General features: G+C 40.4%; 1 protein-coding gene across 1 annotated transcript; it reads right to left on the bottom strand.

Annotated features, from left to right (window-relative positions):
• Positions 1 to 7286: 7286 nt before the first annotated feature.
• Positions 7287 to 22511, bottom strand: LOC149452166 (membrane-spanning 4-domains subfamily A member 4A-like). The gene is made up of 6 exons (XM_089689692.1): positions 22249 to 22511; positions 20484 to 20594; positions 18282 to 18338; positions 16035 to 16163; positions 12747 to 12866; positions 7287 to 8436 (listed from the first exon to the last, which is right to left on the bottom strand). The coding sequence occupies exons 1-6, from the start codon at positions 22501 to 22503 to the stop codon at positions 8284 to 8286; spliced, it is 825 nt and encodes a 274-aa protein (XP_089545818.1). The 5' UTR covers positions 22504 to 22511; the 3' UTR covers positions 7287 to 8283.
• Positions 22512 to 22842: the final 331 nt, after the last annotated feature.

Genomic DNA, 22842 nt, shown 5'->3' with positions numbered 1-22842 from the left:
GAGAATACTTGGGGCTTGCCCATATCCCAGGAGTGTTGATAAGCACAAAAGATGATAGCTCTAGAAGTTCTAGTAGCAATCACAGATGCACTAATACTAGTCTGGGTGGAACTGATAAATATTAGTAACAGTTACCTAAGAAGTAACAATGGAAATGTTGGTAGCAGCAGCAGTGTTGCTGGCATGTTGTGTCCTCATCTTCCCCAGCCTCAGTTTCAGCGACTCCTATGTCTGTCTTCAGCCTCGGAGTTCAGCAGTCCACTTAGAAGCTTGCCAAACATGGCTCAAATTTTGGCACAATTCGGCTACTTCTCCCAAGTATTTGAATACCACATATGTGAGATTTTTGCATAGCCTAGCCACAAAGAGGGGCCCGAAATTAAAGGAACACCTTCAAGCTTGCAAGGGACATAAATTAGGCATCTAATTTTCTGACTACCTTTCACACTTGTGAAGGCCCTGGAGCAGCAGAACAATAGTAACACCCACAAAACACCCCAATATATTTTAAAGAAGCATAGTGAGCATTTGAAAGGCTTCATTTTTTGGCAACACATTTTTGGAATATGCAGAAAGAAAATTAAAATTATTTTGTAAACAAAATTGTCAAAGTTGTCAAATTAATAAGATATTTTTCACATATAGCATGAACATACTTAGAATTTAATCACAAAACACATTCTGCTATTACGAGTATGAGGATACCACATATGTAAGACTTTTTCAGAGTTTAGACTGATTGTCTACCTGACATTGTATTTTGTGTATCACAAAAGTCAACTAACTTTAATTGTCTGGACTGTAATGGTCACTTCTGTACTCCTATATTCCCTGACCACCTCTAGTCAGGGAATATAGCTTAGTGCATTATCACCTAGAGATGTCTCCATTCCTATAAGCCAAGCAAGCCTAGCCTACTGGCATGTGGCTGCCCCCAGGAATGCAATCTTCACTGTCCAGGAAGTACAGGAGGCTGAAGAAGAACCTGTGGTTCCAAGAGTTCAGTTGTCCACATTGGATGGCTGGGACCGGTGTCTCACAGGAACATACACAGTTGGAAGTGCAGATACAGTTGCAAGAAAAAGTATGTGAACCCCTTGGGATTACGTGGAGTTTTGCATGAATTGGGCATAAAATGTGCTCTGAACGTCATCTAAGTCACAACAATAGAAGAACACAGTCTGCTGAACATAATACTACACAAATATTAGATGTTGCCATGGTTTAATTGCACATAACATGTAAACATTCACAGTGCAGGGAGCAAAAAGTATGTGAACCTTTGGACTTAATAACTGGTTGACCCTCCTTTTGCAGCAATAACCTTAACCAAACGTTTCCTGTAGTTGCAGATCAGACCTGCACAACGATCTGGAGTAATTTTGGACCACTCCTCTTCACAAAACTGTTTCAATGTAGCAATATTCTTGGGATGTCTGGTGTGAATCGTTCTCTTAAGGTCATGCCCCAGCATTTCAATCGGGTTGAGGTCAGGACTCTGACTGGGCCACTCCAGAAGGCGTATTCTGTGCTGTTGCAGCCATTGTTTTGTTGAATTACTTGTATGCTTTGGGTCATTGTCCTGTTGCATCACCCATCCTCTGCGGAGCTTCAGTTGGCGGACAGATGGTCGTACGTTTTCCTGCAAAATGTCTTGATAAACTCTGGAATTAATTTTCCCATCAATGACAACAATCCGTCCAGGCCCTGAGGCAGCAAAGCAGCCCCAAACCATGATGCTCCCTCCGCCATGTTTTACAGTGGGGATGAGGTTTTGATGTTGGTGTGCTGTGCCTTTTTTTCTCCACACATAGTGTTGTGTGTTCTTCCCAAACAACTCAATCTTGGTTTCATCTGTCCACAGTATATTTTGCCAGTAGTGCTGTGGAACATCCAGGTGCTCTTTTGCAAACTTCAAACGTGCTGCAATATTCTTTTTGGACAGCAATGGCTTCCTCCGTGGTGTCCTCCCATGTACACCATTCTTGTTTAATGTTTTCCTTATTGTAGATGTGTCAACAAAAATGTTAGCATGTGCCAGAGATTTCTGTAGGTCTTTAGCTGACACTCTGGGATTCTTCTTTACCTCATGCAGCATTCTGCGCTGTGCTCTTGCAGTCATTTTTACAGGACGACCACGCCTAGGGAGAGTAGCAACTGTGCTATACTTTCTCCATTTGTAGACGGTCTGTCTTACCGTCGACACATGAACATCAAGGCTTTTGGAGATACTTTTGTAACCCTTTCCAGCTACATGCAAGTCAACAATTCTTGATCGTAGGTCTTCTGAGAGCTCTTTTCTGCGAGGCATGGTTCACATCAGACAGTGCTTCTTGAAACCAGTAAACCCAAAACAGGTGTGTGTTTTTTAAGGGCAGGACAGCTGTCAGCAACACATCCAATATCATCCCACTGATTGGAGTCAAGGTTGGCTCACTCCTGGCTCCAATTAGCTCTGAGAGAAGTCATTAGGCTAGGGCCTCACATACTTTTTCCTCCCTGCACTGTGAATGTTTACATGTTATGTGCAGTTAAACCATGGCAACATCTAATGTTTGTGTAGTATTATGTTCAGCAGACTGTGTTCTTCTATTGTTGTGACTTAGATGACGTTCAGAGCACATTTTATACCCAATTCATGCAAAACTCCACGTAATCCCAAGGGGTTCACATACTTTTTCTTGCAACTGTAGGTCAATTTAGGTTACAGGTAGAGACAAGGTCATCAGACAGTCAAAGGATCAGTCCAGACAGCATGCAGAGGCAACACTGCACTGGTTTGGCTCAATTAGGGACATTGCAATTGGCTGCACTGGCTCTGGTGACACTGTACCGATGTGCTGGTGATAAAGGACACTGTTGATGTCTGCACTGGCTCTGGTGACACGGACAATGGTTTGGCTAGTGATAGGGAACATTATTGCTGGCTGCACTGGTCTAGTGACATTGCCATTGATGTGGCAGTGATCAGAAAAACGTTGTTCTGGAGAAAATAAATCAGGAAGGGTTTGGCTTGGTGAGAATCTACTTGAAGTTGCAAGGCAAAGATTCATACTGCTGCTATGAGTGCTGTACTGGGTTCTTTTTGAGAAAATAGCAGACCAACCAAAATGTTGGGAGTTTAGACATTAAGACCAATTCTGGTCAGTAACAAGTGGTGGACTAGTAGAGTAAGGTCCCCCCTGCTTAGTGGTAATGCCCATATCTCATTAGCCTTGAGTGTTCAGCAGGACCCCATTCAGACTAGGCCTTTAACCACTGAAAATGGAGAGGCCTCTTGTAAGTATATGAATGAATGTCTGTCTTCATGGCTTAGGGCTAAAATGAGTGGGAACCTGAGAAAGTAGTAGACTGGATGGATAGTTATTGGAGTCCCAGACCTGCCACCACTGAAAATTGGATTGTAGGCCTCATTGTGGGAACTGGCTTAACCACTTCCCGACCGGCCGTTGTATATAAACGGCCGGACGGTGGCACTGCAGGGTCGGGTGGCCGTCTATAAACGGCCTCCCCGCACCCTGCTTGTGCGCGCTCCCTGGGAGCGCGCAGCACCGCGATCCGGCGCCCGCTGTGTCCTCCGGACACAGTGAAACACCGATCGTCGGACGGGACCTCTGTACGAGGTCCCGATCATGTGATCACTGATTGGCCAATCAGTGATCACATGCAAAGTAGTAAGCAAGATGTCACTTCTGACATCATTGCTTACTATGTGTGAAATCTGTGAATGATCACAGAGGTCACATGGTACAAGGCTATTCACAAAAGCCTTGTACCATGTGACAAGCTGTGACCAATCACAGCTCACTCAGTTCTTCTCAATGAGTGCAAGAATGCAAACAGAGAGAAAGAGAAATGATTGCTTTTACATCCTATATGGGTGTAAAAGCAATCAGTGTAAAAAAAAAAAAAAAAATCTTCATCACCCCTCACAAGTAGTACAGTGTCACCATGGTGACACTGTACTGCTAGGGTGACAGTATGTAAAAAAAAAAAATAAAAATAAAAAATAATAATATAAAAAAATTAAATAAAAATGTAAATAAAAATGTTTAAAAATTATAATTTTTGCTTATAAACTAATTTGGATTTTTTTTTTTTACTAAAAAGATAACGGAATAAATTTTGGCTAAGATTTATGATGAAATATTATTTATTTGCAAAATTTTATTAAAAAAACACTTTTTTTCAAAATTTTTGGACATTTCATTTACATAGCAAAAAAAATACAAATCCCAGTGGTGAATAAATACCACCAAAATAAAGCTTTATCTATCTCAAAAAAATGGTAAAAAATTCATTTGTGTACAGTGTTGCATGACCGCGCAATTGTCATTCAAAGTGTGATAGCGCTAAAAGCTGAAAATTGCCCTGGTCAGGAAGGTGGTAAAAGTGTCCGGTCTGAAAGTGGTTAATGATCTGTTGTGAGGGGGGGATACATGCATGTAGCCTGGTATACTTGAGAGGGCAGGCGAGCGCACACTTGCTGCCCCTCCCTTTCTTGGCCATTCATGCTACAAAATTATCATATGGAGTCTGGTATGAATTTTTTAAGGGGAATCCCATGAAAAAAAAAGAATTAAAATGGCATGTAGTCCTCCAAAAATCCATACCAGACTCTTATCCTAGATAGAAGTCTGGTCTAGATTTTTTTGTTCAATACATTTTCATTGGTTTTCATAGTTTGCAAAGTTGAATTTAGCAATCACAACAGTTTCATAAGGAAATAATAATAAGCTCGCGTGAGCAAAGGTGCCAATAATGAAGGATATAAAAAATGTTGCACATACAAAGTATGAAAACATAGCAAAAGATGGTACACAGGTAGAAGATGAGCCCCTGTTCTAAAAGATAATTAAATAAATATATTGTATAACCAATGAAATACATTAAGCTTGGATATCAACACCTTAGTCCCTGGTATAGATTTTTAAGGGGGATCAATTTAACAAAAACACATAAAAATGCACAGGTACCCCCAAAATCAATATAAGAGCCTTTTCTGTGCAAAATCCTGGCTAGCTAGAAAAAAGAGGGGCCGTGAGTGTACACTCCCCCTTCCAGGGACCACATGCCATCAACATTGGGATGGGGCCATAGCCTCATCCTCACATTCCAGTGAATCTGGGGGTCTGTAGGATGGAAGATTATCGAATTGTAGGCTACCCCTTCAAAATAACAGGGCCCCCAGACATCATGTGAATGAGTAAAATGTACAAAGAAGCTGTTATTCATTCATAAAAACAAAGGCAAAGTAAAAAAACACACCATGACAAATTCCTTTATCAAAAGAATAACAAATAATTTACCCTTCCTGACCAGGCCTTTTTTTCCCAATACGGTGCTGAGTTACTTTAACTGACAATTGTGCGGTCATATAACGCTGTACATAAATTAAATGTATGCCATTTTTTCCCACAAATAGAGCTTTCTTTTGATGGTATTTGATCGCCTCTGCATTTTAAATTTTTTACATATAAACAAAAAAGTGACAATTTTGAAAAAAAATAAATATTTTTGACTTTTTGCTATAAAACATATCCAATAAAAAAAATGTAAAAAATCTAATTTCATCATAAATTTAGGCCAAAATGTATTCTGCTACATGTTTTTGCTAAGTAAAAAAAAATTAATTGGTTTACGTGAAATTTATAGCATCTACAAATGGACATGGTATATATACTGGAATTTTTTTTTTTTAAAATAGTAATGGCAGCGATCACCGACTTTTAGCAGGACAATGGGGGGGAACTGACTTGGTGTCACTGATATCCCCAGTGATACCAATACAGTGATCAGTGCTAATAAAAAGCACTGACACTGTATTAATGGCACTGAGCAGGAAGGGGTTAACTTTTGGGCGAACAAAGGGTTAACTTTGTTCTGTTTTACTAGGGAGACATGCTGTGCAGAGAAATATAAAACAGCATGTCCATGCCTACAAGGAAGAGACCTGTGTTGTTTACACACAGGTCTCTCCCCTTTCAGCTTTACATGGTGATCGCCGAGTGCCGACCAGGAATTGCCGACCGGGACCCAGTGATTGATATCCCTAGCCGCAAACAGCTGCGCGGGTGGGGCAGCAGCATGTGCGTGCCCCCTACCTGGAAATGCAAATCACAGCTCTCTCTTACCCAGGGCTCCTGCCTGGGGAAGGCTGTGTGCTGGAAGTCTTCTTCTCTTAGGCCTGTTGCCTAAGAAGGGCACTCGCGTATTTATGAGATGAGGTCTGAGTCTGGGGCCTAGGTTCACACTGCCATGATGGAGAAGAAGAGCCAATCCTGGGGATGAGCACAAGAAAGGAACTTCATCTGGAGGTGCCTAAAAAGCTGGAATCTGGCTTGGATCTCACAGGACATCTGGTGTCTCACCCAGGGAGTCTGTACTGCATCTGCTCTACAGTCTGGTGCTCAAGAAGGCTATGAGTATGATTTTTCCTGGAGTCTTTCATGTTCTTTGCTCAGTGCCCTGAGTTTATGATGGCAGTAGCAGATAAAGGTTGTGGCAGATAAAAGTGTAAATCTTGACTCTAAAATTACTTTCGCCTTTTCCACCTGACCTCAAGCCATCCCTAACTGCTCCTAGAGTATGCGAAAAGAAGAAACTGTGGTACATTGTGAGGATATATAGAACTTACTGTGCAAGTGCCTTGAGATATTGCATGAATGAGAACTGGGGCTGATCTACTAATGTCACTGCAGAGTGAGGTATGTCTCTGAAAACATGTGTGGGCAATGCAGAATGAGAAATGTCTGTGGAGGAGAGTGCACACTGCACAGTTAGGAATGTCTCCGGGGGAATGTGGACACTGCTGAGTGAGGAATATCTTTAGAGTAGATGTAGGCAAAGCAAAGTGTGAAATGTCTCCAAATGAGGCATGAAAAATGGTACGGAGGGGCAGTACACTGTAAAATGAGGAACACTTGTGGAAGGGCCATGGAGAAGGTAGAGTGAGGTGGCCAAATGACCCTGAAGATTAAAGAATTTCTTCTTCACACATTCTCTATGCAAAAACATGTGTCTATCAGTATCACTCCACTGTGCCCTTAATCCACACGCCACACTCACCACATGATGTTGACTTCTTGCATAAACAAAGAAATTAAACTATGCTTTGCAACTAATGTGCCATGTGCTGGGTCCTCCTCCAGTATGATCAATAATCCACTGTCCCTCTAAGATCCTCAATAATGGCAGAAGTTGTACAGCAGGAACAACAAAATAAAGTGGGAAAGCCACTCATGGTGTAATAAGTTTATTAAACCCACATTAAAACTGTAGTGCATTTACATGTATTTTAAAACCAAGAGCTTGAAATTGAAACTGAAACCACTGTGCTCTCCAACGTGTGTTCCAATGAAGCAGAAGTGGCATCACCCGAAGCCCCATCCTACGCATTTAGTCATCTGAATGTGATGTCCTCAGGAGCATTTGCTACGATGTTTGGCTGTGCTGTCCTTAGTGGTGCTTAGAATTAATGGTACATAACTGAGTGGTGCCACTCATACCTCAAAGCACAGTAGTCCACAGGAACATAGTTCATTATAAGTGGACACCCTAAGAACAGGTCCCAATGGAAGTGGTTGCTGCCTGAAGAAAAGCTTACATACTGTAGTAACACAAGTTTTCACTGTCTGATTCCCACCCTCGACTCCCTCTCAACAAGGTCAGCTCCCCTGAATTTATGCCCTTCAAAAGGGGAAGTGACACAACTGCAGGGGAAACTATGTCACAAATGACCCAACCCCTACATATACTGTATCTGCCAAAACTTCAAAGTAATAAAACACATTGGCAAGGTTTAACACAAGTACCCATAACATAAAAGTAGGCACCTGCCCACAAGCCTCTGACACCCGAAAGAGACATTCATGTACATTTTCTAAAATAATTGCAATATAGACAAAAGCGATTCTTCTCTGGTATTAAGAGGATTATCTACATTTCCTACATCTGTTGCTAGAAAAAGGTATATCACTCCAAATTTTATTTTCATTTGAATTATCCTGGTTTCCTTAGTATTTTCTTAGTATGTGCCATAAGTCCATAGCAACTCATTTCCTTTCTTTTCCTTCTGTAGTCATGTATATACTGTACTCAGTTCTCACCTAGCCTGCACACGTGTGAAAGTTCTCTTTGGGACACTACAAATGTTGATATAGTGACAGTATCCATGAAGGGAAGACAGGAGGAATCTTTGCAAGTGGCCACCAAATAAATTCTTAAGCTTATATGAGGGAGAAGAGGTTGTGTAACAAAGGTGTAAAATAAAGTCATGTCTCTTTAGGATGAGGGATTCTGTTGCACTGTTGGTCCACCACTCATCCCACTTTGTGTCATGTTGTAAGAGGGTGGTTGGTGTAGAGGGTAGGTAGGATAGGATCCAGGAACTAAGGATGTTTGCAGAACTGCAGGACTGCTCTGTACCACAAGTACCTGGAAAGAAAAAATACATTAGATGTATGGCTGTACAACAAAACACAGAGGTAAAAGAAAAGTGACCTGTTCACTTCAGTCCTTGGCCACGACTTTCTAAAACAGAATTTCTCAACCTCTTACCCTTAAGGAATCCTTATAATAGTTTTTAGGTGTTCAAGGAACCCCTGCTTAAAATAATTCTATTTACTCATGTTTGTACTGAAGACTGCGCTGGATTGACTGGATCAGTCACTGGTGGGTAGCTGTGTGGATGGGTAGGGAGATGTCCTTCCAGTCGGTTGTAACCAATGGTGGATACTGGCAGTAAACCCTCTTAGTGTTTGGGCTGCTGCCTTTTAGGTATGGCCTTAAGGTCGTTTCCACACGTAGACTTGAAATAATAGGAAAGAAGGAGCGCTGATGTCCAAAAGAATGCAATTTTGATGGTAGATTAAGAGGCATTTATTGAAAAAATCAGCAAGTACATCAATCCAACACGTTTTGGGAGAAAAGACTCCCTTCTTCAGGGCAAATGCTGCCCGCTATTAAATGGGAAATATTCCCACACTGGTTGTATATTTTCCAGGTTTCGTAGGAAAAACTAACAGAGTGACAGCTGTCATTCCAGGAGTAGGTCACGTGCAACAATAGCCCTAAAAAAGGGAGAGCCTTTTTTTCCTGAAACGCATTTGTTTGATGTACTTGTTGATATTCTCAATAAATGCCTCTTAATCTACCATCAAAAGTGAATTCTTTCAGACATTCGATGCACCTACAGCTCAGGATAAATTGGTGTGATCAAAAAAGAATAAGTAATGCGGCGTAACTAGCATATTTGTCACCCAGGAAAGAATTTTGTTACCAACTCCCTAAAAAATAATTTTAGTAATATTCTTAAAATGAATACATTTAGAAAAGAAAGGCAGAGAGTGAACATTGTGGTGTCCTCTATCATTAGCAATCAGTATAAAAGGACTGAACTGAAGAGCTTAGGTGCTCATTTAGGACAGAATGCACTGCGGCACTTTGTAGCACCCTCTATTAGGCAGCCTCTATGAAATGACTGAGCTGTAACATAGCTCAAAGTACAAAAAATTGTGCATATATTATTTTTTGTTGCAGGAGCCTGTAAAGTATTGCAGCTGCCTAAAATTTGTGGGTCAGATTACGGGAACATGTTAAAAACATTAAAAAAGGTAATCCTAAACATAATGTATCTAAGCATTTTGCTAGCCACCATAATAAAGAACCCCTCTAGTCTAAAATTTTGGGGAATAGAACATTTTAGAAAACATTGGAAAGGGAGTCATAAGGTCAGAACTATCAGTCAGGCTGAATCTAAATGGATTTTTTATATGCAGACGCTGACCCCTAGTGGATTAAACGTTGAGTTTGATCTTAATTGTTTTATTAGTGATTTTTAATTTCCACTTGGTTATAGAGAGATTTGTTGTTATCATTATATATTAACTTTTTATTGCTACAGCATTTTAGTATATTTTAAAATTATTTGTATTATTATGTCTAATATTTATGTAAACATGTGCTATGGGTGTAAATAGGTAGCATTTTTGTATATAAAAAAGATTTTTTGTATATACAGGGTATATTTTTTATATATAGAAATATAGTTATGCATTTTAGGTATATATTTATTTATATATATTGAAGAATAGATATATACTTTTTAATATTATATTTTTTTGGGCTTCCGGTAAGAGATTTTTGGGGGTATGAATAGGTGGATTTTAAGGTTTGTTAGAGATTAATAAATATATATTTTTTTACACATAAGTTATAAACGTCTTTTTATATATTCTGTTTTTTTGGTAGTATTTTATGTATTGGGATGAAATAGGTTTAGATTAGACTTATTGGGATGAGGATATGTATATATACATATTTTTCATTTGGTTCGTTTGCAATTGGCTATGATGTAATTTGCTATCATTCACATGTATTGTGATGCGGCTCCGGTAAAATGGAGGAGCAAGACACTCCCCCTGAGCAATTACCTGGATAGTATAAATGGAAGTCATGACAACCAATGCGCTATCCTGAAGAAGCCACGTGTCAGTGGTGTAACGCGTGGAGCGCATTGTTGTCATTTCCGGGTGGAGCTCGGTGACATATTTCCGAGGATGGACTTCCGGTTTTTCGCCATTTTAATTCCCTCAGTACACCCATAACATATGGGAAATCGCCTGATTTATACTTGGAGCATGTGAGTGGTTTTATTTGGCTTTTATATCTAATAAACAAGCATATTGCACTATGGAAGTTTTTCTTTTTTTCTATCCTTCCATGGCCCTGAAATTTCATTGCTGAGTCTTCCCATTCCTAAATAAATGGTTGAGTGGATATCGATGTGGTAGAGGAGTTGTTGTGGAGCCATTGGGACAAGGTTTATCTTGATGATTGAGAGTCCAGTCGGTGTGGAACATCATTATATGATTTGTGGCCCCTAGGGGTCGAGTGAAGGAGGTGAGGAGGCACTCTAGCCACTGGAGGATTTAAGCACTAGAGTGACACCTTGATTAGACCACAGATTTGAAGTGGAGGAAGAAGAAACACTTTTTTTATATATATTTATTCACATCACATGAGAGTGTTAGCATGCATTTTGCACTTTATTATATATTATATTTTTATATTGATTGATTTTCAACTCTTGTCACTTTATTTAGTGATTGTTCACTGTGTACACATTTAAAATAAATTTTAGGTTGTAATACACATATATATATATATATATATATATATATATATGTGGTTTTGTGAGCACTTGTCACTTTGTATACACTGAGTGTGTGCACATTCTGTACTATTTTAGCCACTTGGTGGCAGACTGGCTGTTTTCTGCTTGTTTGCACATTTGTATTGGATTTAAGCACTAGTCACTTTTATCCTTATTTGTTATATAATTTATATTATGTATTTGTAATTAGGTTAATTAGTGTTGCACCTTCAAGGCTGAGCGCTTCATCGATTTTGCGACTTTGCTCAGCGATGTGCGAACTTGGCGCTATATTTCAAATTTCAGTGTTTTTGGTTTGGTTATATTATTGAATTAAATTTATTATTATTATTTTTTTATGATTATTTATTAAATTATAATTTATGATTTTGTGTTTCAAGTTTTATCATATCCGGAATGTTTACTAGACTCTTGTTCGGACAGATTTCAGTGAGTTATTCCTAAAAATGACAGGCCTACAATAAAAAAAACTACATATTTCCATGCAAAATAATGGTACCACTTTCAGCACCAAAACTCTGAAATAATCAGAGGGCCAGGGAGGTTAAGGCCGCCTGGCAGGGGGTCTTCATGAGGAATTTGAGGTGTGAATGTGCATTAACATATCTTTTGTTTCCAAGGGTGGGAGAGGTCTGAGGTGTGAATTGGTCATTACAATGTATGACAAGCTTGGTAGGAACATCCTGTGCTCAGTGTTTTGTCCCTCTGAGTACCCTGAAAACACTTTGCATGCATTTTTCATGACGAAAAAAGGCTCTGGACAGCATTGGGAACTGGAAGAGTTAGAAAAAAATTCAAACGCTTATAAACTCGATTTGCCACGTTTAGCCACATTTTTCGTCTGAAACGCTGATAAAATCAACTGCTGAACGCAAGCTTTCTGCGTTCAAAAAAATGACTGTAAACTCAAATGCCTGTAAACGAAGATGTGTACATGGAAACATAGGAAAACATTAGGGTGAGTTCAGGGGCTGCTGAAAAAAACGCTGAACATCTCCTAAACATGAGTTTATTGGCTGCAGTGTACATGAGCCCTTAAAGTTCTGCCCACCTTAAAAGTCGGGTTGCACCGACACCTGTTTTTTACCAGCAAGTACGAGTACCGATACTTGTGCTCAAGTACTCGCCAATATCAATTACCAATGCCTTTGCGGTGCGATTTGAGCCCATACCAATGAATGGGCTCAAATCGCACTGCAAAGAATCACACATGATTTGAACGGGAATGAAGATTTCCTGTACAAATCACCCGAGGTTTCCTGCACCACTCGTGTGAACCCAAGCTGAAGTTACTATGACAAGCCTAGGTTAACGCAGGAGCAGTGGGGGAAACCGCATGTAATTCGGACTGGAATCGCACCGCATTTCTGTTCAAATTACCTGTGATTTTTTTTGCAGTACAGTTTGAGCCATTCATTTTGTATGGGCTCCAACTTGCATCTCAAAAGTATCAGTTTTAGGTATGGGAGCATTTGCACAAGTACAAGTTCCAATGCTTAGTATATGCAGTGATACCAGTATGGGTATTGGTGTAACCCTACTAAAAAGATATGACTTCTCTGGCACATACCTGAGTGGGTAGTGTTGGATTTGAGACAGCCCGACAGCCAAATACAGAAAGTCTAACAGAAATGGAGAACTGCAGCAGATATGTAAAAATGAAAAATCCACGAAGAACATGACCTCCAATCTGTAAATGCAGAAAAAAAAACACATTAAAAAGGTGCATGCACCTAAACCTGCTGTTTAGATGCTGTGGAGGTATAACACCTGACAGGTTTTGCTTTCTCTTTGTAGATATTTTAGCAGGAAAAGCTGTAATACGCAAAACTCCCCAATGATAAGGTACTTGGGAAGTTGGGAATCATGGCAAAGACATCTATTCGCTGGAGCACATAAGATATTTACAACTGAAGTTTAGGTAAAAAAAACCCTACAACTTGAGATACATTGCCTACTTTCATTGAAGTTTATCCAACATTGTGTTGGCAGCTGGGTTCTGGATAAATCTTCACTGCAGGGATGCCTATCCTCTTCCTGTCTCTGAACTTCTGCTGCTACAATAGTAGTGACAAGCCAACTTTTGTCCATTCACCCCTGTTCCGTGGAAATCAAGAATCATATATAGAAGCAGTTTTTCTACTGTTTCTATACACTCACTGGCCACTTTATTAGGAACACCTTACTAGTACCTGGTGGGACCCCCTTTTGCCTTCAGAACTGCCTTAATTCTTCATGGCATGGATTCAACAAGGTGTTGGAAACATTCCTTAAGAGATTTTGGTCCATATTGACATGATAGCATCACGCAGTTGCTGCAGATTTGTCGGCTGCACATCCATGATGCAAATCTTCTGTCCCACCACATCCCAAAGGTGCTCTGTTGGATTGAGATTTAGTTGGTGACTGTGGGGACTTTGGAGTACAGCAAACTCATTGTCAGAGATGATATTCTGCTTTACTTGGTTGTAACGAGTGGTTATTTGAGTTACTGTTGCCTTTCTATCATCTCAAACCAGTCTGCCCATTCTCATCTGACATCAGCAAGGCATTTTTGTCCGCACAGCAGCTACTTACTGAATATTTTCTTTTTTCTTACCATTCTAAGAGATGGTTGTGCATGAAAATCCCAGTAGATCAGCAGTTCTTGAAATACTCAGACCAGCCCGCCTGGCACCAACAACCATGCCACGTTCAAAGTCACTTAAATCCCCTTTCTTCCCCATTCTGATGCTCGGTTTGAACTTCAGCAAGTGGTCTAGATACCTAAATGCATTGAGTTGCTGCCATGAGTTTAGCTGATTAGCAATTTGTGTTACCAAGCAATTGAACAGGTGTACCTAATAAAATGGCCAGTGGGTGTATATGACAGCTTCCTGCTATCACTAGTTCTTAAGGATGAAGTGTGTGCTTGTATTCATAGCATCCCTAAGAACAGCTAATGTCTCCAGGGATCCCTGCCATGTAAAGAAAGGGCCATGGATATCAATGACATTACTGCCCAAGCATGGCCACTGGCCGTATTATGGTAATTATGTTACCTCTATCCCCTCCCCCCTTCCTTTAAACAGCTGATGACAGCTCCAGGAATCTGCCATTTGGCTAGTTTTATCTTCAGGGCTAGTCGTGTGCACTTGGTTGTTGTTTTTTTTTCTCTGGCAAGTTGGCTGGTGAAGGGCATCATCATTTATTTCTAGGTGACATCTTTTTTTTTTGTGAATGAGTAAATGTATTATGTACCCCATACGCATTTGTGTAGGGGAGAGCCAGTTTCTGGGGCCCCCTTTATTATTAAGGGGCTTCTAGATTCCAATAAGCCCCCTATCCACAGACCCTCACAACCACTAGCCAGGGTTGTGGGGAAGAGGCCCTTGGAGTCCAATCTGTCACAGGTTTCTCTTCCCCATTCACAGATTATGTTACAAGCAGTGTAATCAATGAAAAAAAACTTTCTCCTGGGATTAGGAAAGAAGTGCCTGGTCCCCATCAGACCATCTGTACTGCTGTTCTGCCTGAAGATCTGAAGCTGATAACCATTGCATGGCTAGATGTTCAGAGCCAGGAATAGGACAGTCATACCTGCAGTAGCGATTTCTCCAAGATCCAGTTGACTGCACAACATGAGACATACTTCATTACAGATAAATGATATGACCAAAGATGTAGATTTGTTTTCTGATAAACTTCAGCCTTAAGAAGCCATATCATGTTTCACATGCTTGTCATATGCCTTTAAGTGTTCTTTGTATTTTGTCTCTGCTCCTCCCTTTCCTTTAGTTTAGTTAATGCTGTATAGATAGCCCACCCCTTTTCCCAGTAAGGCATTTCAGCTTCAAGCCTCATGTCATGAAGCAGATCACATTATGATCTTTTGACCTATCGAATGTTCATTGTTGTAAGATTCTCTCAGTTTATGGAATAAACTTCACAAGATCTACAAGATGTCATCTGGATTGAGTCACTGCCTGTGTTATTCAACTAAGATTGGAGTTATCGCCAGGGGCGGACTGACCATTTGGAAACTCTGGCACTACCCGAGGGCCCAGGGTCAGTAGGGGGCCCCATGAGATGCCCCTGGTACCTTTTTCATAGGCTTTTTTGAGTTTGGGCAAGGACACAGGGGCCCCATGATCCCCTATTGCCCGGGGGCTCCATGAGATGTCAGTCCGCCCCTGGTTATCGCTATCTCATCACAACTGTAAGTTACAGAGATCACACTTTCAATGCTTAGATTGGAGAGACAGAACAAGCCATGACACAGTCTGCTTTGCTCTGAGCCTTGGAAAGAGGTAGGCAGGAGGTAAGTACTTGTAGGTGGGGGAGGGGGGGCTCAGGTTATTGTAGTTTATGGGGCTAGGTACCTGGTCTGTTGGTCTGGAGAGTCTTTCTAAAAAAACCTGAACTTGTCCTTCTAAATAATAACTTAAAACTTCAGGCAAAACTTTATAAAACTGGAAAAAGAGAACCCTTGCCAGGTTTAGAGCCAAATGTTAGAGCCTCCCAGCCCTTAAAGAGGTTTCTGATGCCGGGGAGTTTCTCATGTGACCGCCATGATTGGCTTTCACAGTGGTCACATGATTGGAAAGCTCCTGATCACAAGTAGAGACCATAGCTTTCCATTAACTGCGGGTAACTGTGCTGGGAGTAAGCTCTGTTAAAATTCTGGTACGCATATATGCGGCCTCTCTGTGTTAAGGCCCACCACCCGAGAGGCTGAGTATATGCATACTGATGGTGCAAAGAGATTAATAAATTATTTTCACTAGCAGGTGAGATAGATGGATGGATAGATAGATAGATAGATAGATAGATAGATAGATAGATAGATAGATAGATAGATAGATAGATAGATACTTACAACTAAATTACTACAGTCAGAATAGGAACCATAGCAATAATATACAACAAAGTAATCCACAATGTTCAGTATCAGTCCAACAATAGAGACAATGGATAAAACAATGCTCAAGCCTAGGGATCCTTTTATCTGTGAGAAAATAAAGACACTTTGCTTAAAAACCCATCTTAATTATTAAGTATTTTGTTTCAGTCAGAGTATGCATTGTTAATTTTTAATTATAATGTCATAATACCAGGTATAAACAGGCAGCATTCAAAGAAGCAAAAAAATATTTTTTTAATTAGCTTGTATGTTTTACATTTTGTTGATCTGCAGAAAAAGTAACCTCAGGTTCATCAGGAGGTATGTAACCTGACAATCGAGTATTGTTCTTCTCCGCACACATTAAGAAATGTTGAGGCTGATTTACTAAGGCTAGGTTCACATCTGTGTGGGTGGGGCTGCTACGGATCTGCACAAAAATCCATGCAGCAGTACTACCCAAACTGAGGAATGCGGACCCGCGGGAGGGTGCCTATTATTTTTAATGGCACACCGCCGGCACTGGAAAACGCAATCATACTGGGAACCGAGGTTCCTTTGCAGGCGGCATTTTCAGACTTTTTCCCTGCATGTCACGGGACACGGAAGTCCATTAAAATGAATGGGCTCTCGTGCCTGTGCAAAATGCGGCCCTCACGGCCGCATATATGTGAACCTAGGATAAAAGAGTTGAGAATGTTCACACAATAAAAAGAGAAGATTTTCTTTAATTATCCAATCATGTGACAAGAAAATCTTTGTTTACTTATTTCATATGCAAGTGATTGGATAATTAAAATGAATATTTAATATTGTGTGAACATTTTCAAATCCTTTAGTAAATCAGCCTTCTTGTCTGTCTTCTATAGTCTTCAATTTCTACAGCTGCTCAAATATTGTCATGGTCTTCCCTGGGTTGAAGATTAAGATTGGGTCTTGTAGACAGAAAGTGGAGCATTGAGGTTGTCACCCTACCACTCCTAGATTGTAAGCTCCAAGGAGCTCTTGTCCTATCCCTCTTGTATTGAACTGTATTGTTGCTGTATTGTCTCCCGTTATATTGTAAAGTGCTGAGCAAACTGTTGGTGCTATATAAATCCTGTATAATAATAATATTGCAACATGCTCCTTCAATTACCCCTTGGGCTTCTTATCAGGACTGTGCATGCCTTCATCAGGTCTGGTAGGCAGCCCAATGACCACTGAGTGCTCAAGGTACTCAAGCTAACAACTTTGCTACTATTTGCACGGCATTGGCTCAACATTGTCAGTCTGAAACAGGAAGTGCTGTTGCTGGCAGAATGGTCAACTAAGATGTTTGCATCAATCCTATTCTGACACTTCTCTCCTACATGTAAAAATCAACGTTTATTTGCTAGAAAATTACTTAAAACCCAAAAGAATTATATATATTTTCTTTAGCAAAGGCCCTAGAGAATAAAATGGGAGTCATTACAATTTTTTATGTCACACGGTATTTGCTCAGCAGCTTTTCAAACACAATTAAAAAAAAAAATACACTTTAAAGAATAAAACAAAAAAACACAACATATAGCCTTTTTTTGTTCTAAAATATGAAAGATGATGCTACGCCGAATAAATAGATACCTAACATGTCATGCTTTAAAAATGCACACGCTCATGGAATGGGGCAAAAGTATGTTACTTAAAAATCTCCATAGGCGACACATGAAAATTTTTTACAGGGTATCAGTTTAGAGTTACAAAGGAGGTCTAGTGCTAGAACTGCTGCGCTCACTCTGACTTTTGCAGCAATACCTCCAATGTGTGGTGCGAACACAGTTTACATATGTGGACGTGAGCTACGTATGCATTCACCACTGCGTGCAAGCAGGGGGGGGGACAGGGGCCCTTAAAAAAAGTTTTTTTTTATATAAGATTTTTTTTTTGTAGTTTTGGTGCTTAAAAAGTTCCTTTTTCTTTTCTGTTTTTTATGGCTTTACAGGAGATTATAGTTTGGCTGGAATGATGCTTGAAGTGTGTGATAGAGGTGGAGTGAGATTCCACAGCAAAATAGAGGTAGATTTAGGAAATATATTGGGATAACGTCAAGGAGATGTAAGGCGCCAGAGGGTGATTCAACACCTCCACAGCCCAGCCAACATCATTGACAGTTTTAATGTGCTGACTTTTTATCTGCTCTGTGGCAATAGAAGCAAATCAGAATTCTGCTGTGTATAAGGAGTCATTGTATTCACTTACCAGAGACATGGAAGTCTTGGACACGGCTCCCACTGACAAAGACCCTGCAAAGATGCTCTGCAAAATATAAACAAATGGAAAAATGGTGGAGAAGTTGTTTTAGGCTTTGTCATTTAGGACTTGTTGAGTTCATAATGAGCTTTTTGAACATATTCGTTCTAATAAAAAGTAATGATTTTACTGGCTGTGTACAGTTTTACAATAGCAGCTTGCTTACTCACTCGGCATGAAATACAGAAACAAAAAAGCTGGAGTCTTCCTATGGTCCTCAACGACTATTATTTAAAGTCATTGAGTACTTTGGTAAGTTGAGCTGGGAAATGTTCATGTGCTCCTTGCTGCAAAGGCCATTTATAGATTGAGGCAGTTGCCATTTGTACTGTTGGTATATTGGTGAAGGTAAACACCTTTGCTGGCATTGTGCTATATCCTGGGTGTCCAGTGTGCCCCTGTGCTTTTAAGAAAGGGTGGGCTCCCTCCAGGCATACCTGCCCTCAATCTTTCCATTATTATACCTGTGCATCTACTATCGGTGAAGGGCACATTGGACACCTTTGCTGCCATTGTGGGGGTTGGCTCCCTCCAGGCATACCTGCCCTCAATCTCTCCATTATTATACATGTGCGTCTACTATGGAGGCTATCAAGATGAATAGAGTTAGGAACTGCAGAATACTGGAGTGCCATGAACTGGCTCTGCAGCTATAATAGCTATAATGTTATAATGTATAAATTTGCAAATGTGTGCAAACTAAACCTTTGTTTTTAATGTGCACTATTAGGATAAATCAGTTGGTTGCAGGCTGGTTGGTAAGTGAGCTGGGAGTTTTTCTTTGTTGTTGCTTGACATGCGTCGCCCTTCCATGTGCTCCTTGCTGCAAAAGCCAGTTATAGGTTTGGGCAGTTGCCGTTTATTTGTATTATTTAAAAGTCAGCAGCTTGCACTAATAACAAGAACATGAGCCATGATTAGGCTGCAAAGTCTTGATGCTGCTGATTTTTATTAATAAATTCAAAAAGGATCATAGCCAGACTCCAGCATTTTTTGCTTCTTGGATGGATTGTGGTTTGACAGGAACCCAGCTGTTGGGAAGACATTCCTTGGGCTGCATAGGTGGTGAGGTAGTTTTTTTTCCTCTGTATTTGGCAAAGGTTTCCTTTAAATATTTTTTCACTCATTTCTGTTCTATGTGGGTGTGCAGCTGGAGATCAGACACTCCTCAGGGGAGGTGTGTATGTTATGATGCCTGATGTTGTAGCTTCTCGCAGCACCTGAAGTGTTTTTTTTAATCATCATCGTTACTTTTTACTAATCGTTTTCTGAATGGTACATTGTAAAAACAAACAAGAAAGAAGAAGAATACCTAAATCTTGACCACATTATAACACGTAACCATTTATTTTGAGACAAATAAAATAAGAAAATATATTGATTAAGCATGATCACAAATACTAAATATTATCATTCCAACAACACCTAAACAAAACTAAAAGAATAATCTTTATCTTCAACATACAGCAACCCCTAATAATTCCCAAATCCATGTCACTTAAAGTGTTACTAAACCAAGGACCCTGCATTTACTATATCTGGTCTTCCACAGTACATAGAACATGGAAATGCAATTATTGTAGTAAATATAAACTGCTAAATACGTTTTCTCATCAGCAGTTAGAACAGTTTTGTGACTTCTATCAGTGTCCAGCAGAGCACTGGTTACAGTTTGTAGGAGGAGTTTTCATTCTCCCCTGGTTGTCCTATGCGGCTGCATAACCCCTGACCCTCTGTCTGGACAGTGCTGATTGGCCCTATGCTGACCACATGCACTCTCCCAAGAAAATAAAAACCCTCTCTAGCAATACAAACCAACCTGAGCATATGCAGAGTGTATCCATGCAATATGCCTTATCAGGAGATAAGAGGGGGGCACTGGAAGAAGGGGAGGATCAGAGAAGACAGGACCAAACAGCATTTTTACACAATGCATAGGATCAATCCCTTAGGATCTACAGTGAGTATAACAAGCATTTCTACTGCATATACAGACTGATTTTACTGTTATGGGTTTAATTTAACTTGAAATTACTAAATTGATAAGTAATTGTATTGCTTTAAAGTGCATGTAATATATTGGCATCTTTTAATACAAGAACATAAAATGTCACTTTCATGCAAACATTATAAGTATTTTTTTTCACTTACAAAAACAGGTCCCCAGAATGGGATTCCACTGTACACTGCAGTATAGGATGCTGTGAAAATCAGGCCAATACCCATACCAATGTGTAAGATGCCCACAATGATCAGGAAATTCTAAAACCAAAACAATGAGAGTTATTTTCCATGCTGACTACACCTAGTTTTTTATGCATAAATTGGAAAAATGTAGACAAAGTATAATGAATGTATCTTCCTCCAGTAGCATGTGACACTGAACAGATGAAGCAGTTGTGTACCAAAGCCTGGGGAGCCCAAAAACCCTACCTAGCCATGTCCAACTGAGACTGACCAGGTGATCATACTGTATGCAGACCTTCTACTTAGGTGATAGGTTTAGAAAATGATGGCAAAGGCCTATTGTACCTCAAAATCTGCAGAACAGAAGATGGTAAAATCTGCTACAGACAGATGAGCTTAAACCCTGCAATGTAAATAGTTGACCTTCAGGAGATTGTTTTACTACTCAATCAAACATTGGCACCCTGGTTTAGGATTTACGGGATCTAGCATAGGGTGCAAGGAACTGTGGAGAGGGATTCCCTTCCTGTGATGTCCTATGTCCATACTTTCTTATTAGGGCAATATGTTATAACAAAATTGAGTGTGTGTGTATATATATATATATATATTTATATACACACACACACACAAACACTCACCAACCACTTTATTAGGTACACCTTGCTAGTGCCGAAAGAATCTCCCCACCCCATTACACCACCACCACCAGCCTGAACCGTTGACACAGGATGGATCCATGCTTTCATGATGTTTATGCCAAATGCTGACCCTTCCATCTGAAAGTCACAGCAACCAGTCTGCCCATTCTCCTCTGACATCTGACATCAACAAGGCATTTTCCTCCACACAACTGCCACTCACTGGATATTTTCTCTTTTTTGGACCAGTCTCTGTAAACCCTAGAGATGGTTGTGCTTGAAAATCCCAGTAGATCAGTCATTTTTAAAATACTCTGACCAGCCCGTCTGGCACCAACAACCATGCCAGGTTCAAAGTCACTTAAATCCCCTTTCTTACCCATTCTGATGCTCGGTTTGAACTTCAGCAAGTCTTCTTCACCACGTCTGGATGCCTAAATGCATTGAGTTGCTGCCATGTGATTGGCTGATTAGCAATTTGTGTTACCAAGCAAATGAACAGGTGTACCTAATAAAGTGGCCAGTGCGTGTATATTGTATATACACAGTATATCACCCTAGCACCCTCTGCTACTAGATAATGCAGATCCCCATTAGATCCCATCCACTCACGAGTCAGAGATCTTTCAGTTAAAGACTGGTTCCAATTGATCCCCTCTACTAGATTAAGCGGGAATTATCAGTAGAGTGGACTTTCTGAATCATGTCACAATCAGACTAGTCAGACTAATTAAGTAACAATAATAATGAAGGCAGAGGATCATCATTGTTTCCTTTGCTGCCATTCATTAAGAAGCATAACTATATTGACTTTCAAATACAGAGAGTAATGCATGGTAGCCTTCACTCCTCCATGTGGAAGTACATAATAGGTATCCAAAATCAATAAGGAAGAAGTTGTCTTCAAGGGAGGTATAAATCCAAATGCCTCGTGGATCATTCACAAATATATGGCTACCTATGAATCTTCCTGGACACTCGGTTCAGGCAAACATTCACCCACCTTTAGTTCAGGCAAACACTTTCACCCAATCTTTTAGGAGCTCATGCTTAGGAAACACAGATTTTTTTTCCTTCCCCACACTTACCCCCAGAGTTTTTGGTTTGCCCTGCAGAAATACTTCATGAAACGTAGTTGACTGGGTCATTGGTGGTGGTATAGCTGTAAGAGTTGGATTGCTCCACTGCTGAAAAGCGTTGGCATTCCACATCTGAGGGTTTGGAGGTAGATTATATCTAGGGGAGCCTGGAGGAACATTCCACTGGAAAGGTGGGGGGGCATCAGGGTTGGGTTGTGCAAAGTTATTATTCTGCGGCTTGTTGCCAAACTCGGTAGAAGACATTTTACAGCCTCACTAGAAAAAGAAAAAAACATGAAATGAAAAAAAAAAAGAACCACGTACACGCCCTACCTGCGCCGCCATTCGCGCCCGTGGATGTCAATCACCGTTTCCCGGACCGTAATTCCCCGCCGGCGCCTGGTGATTACCAGCAATCACCGACGGGAAGGAAGACTATTTTGTTTCCAATCTTCCTCCCTGTCAGCTCGAGCACACTGCTCAGGATGGCTGTGCACAGCCATCCCAATCAATATGCTTACAGTGAAGAACACCCCCCCTCCCCCTAGTAAAACACTTCCAGCACACAGTTAACCCTTTGATCACCCCTCATATTAACCCCTT

Source organism: Staurois parvus, unplaced genomic scaffold (assembly GCF_062004578.1).
Source record: "Staurois parvus isolate SC_StPar_1 unplaced genomic scaffold, SC_StPar_1.0 ptg000493l, whole genome shotgun sequence".
NCBI classification, from domain to species: Eukaryota; Metazoa; Chordata; class Amphibia; order Anura; family Ranidae; genus Staurois; species Staurois parvus.
This window is presented reverse-complemented; position numbering and strand designations above follow the sequence as displayed.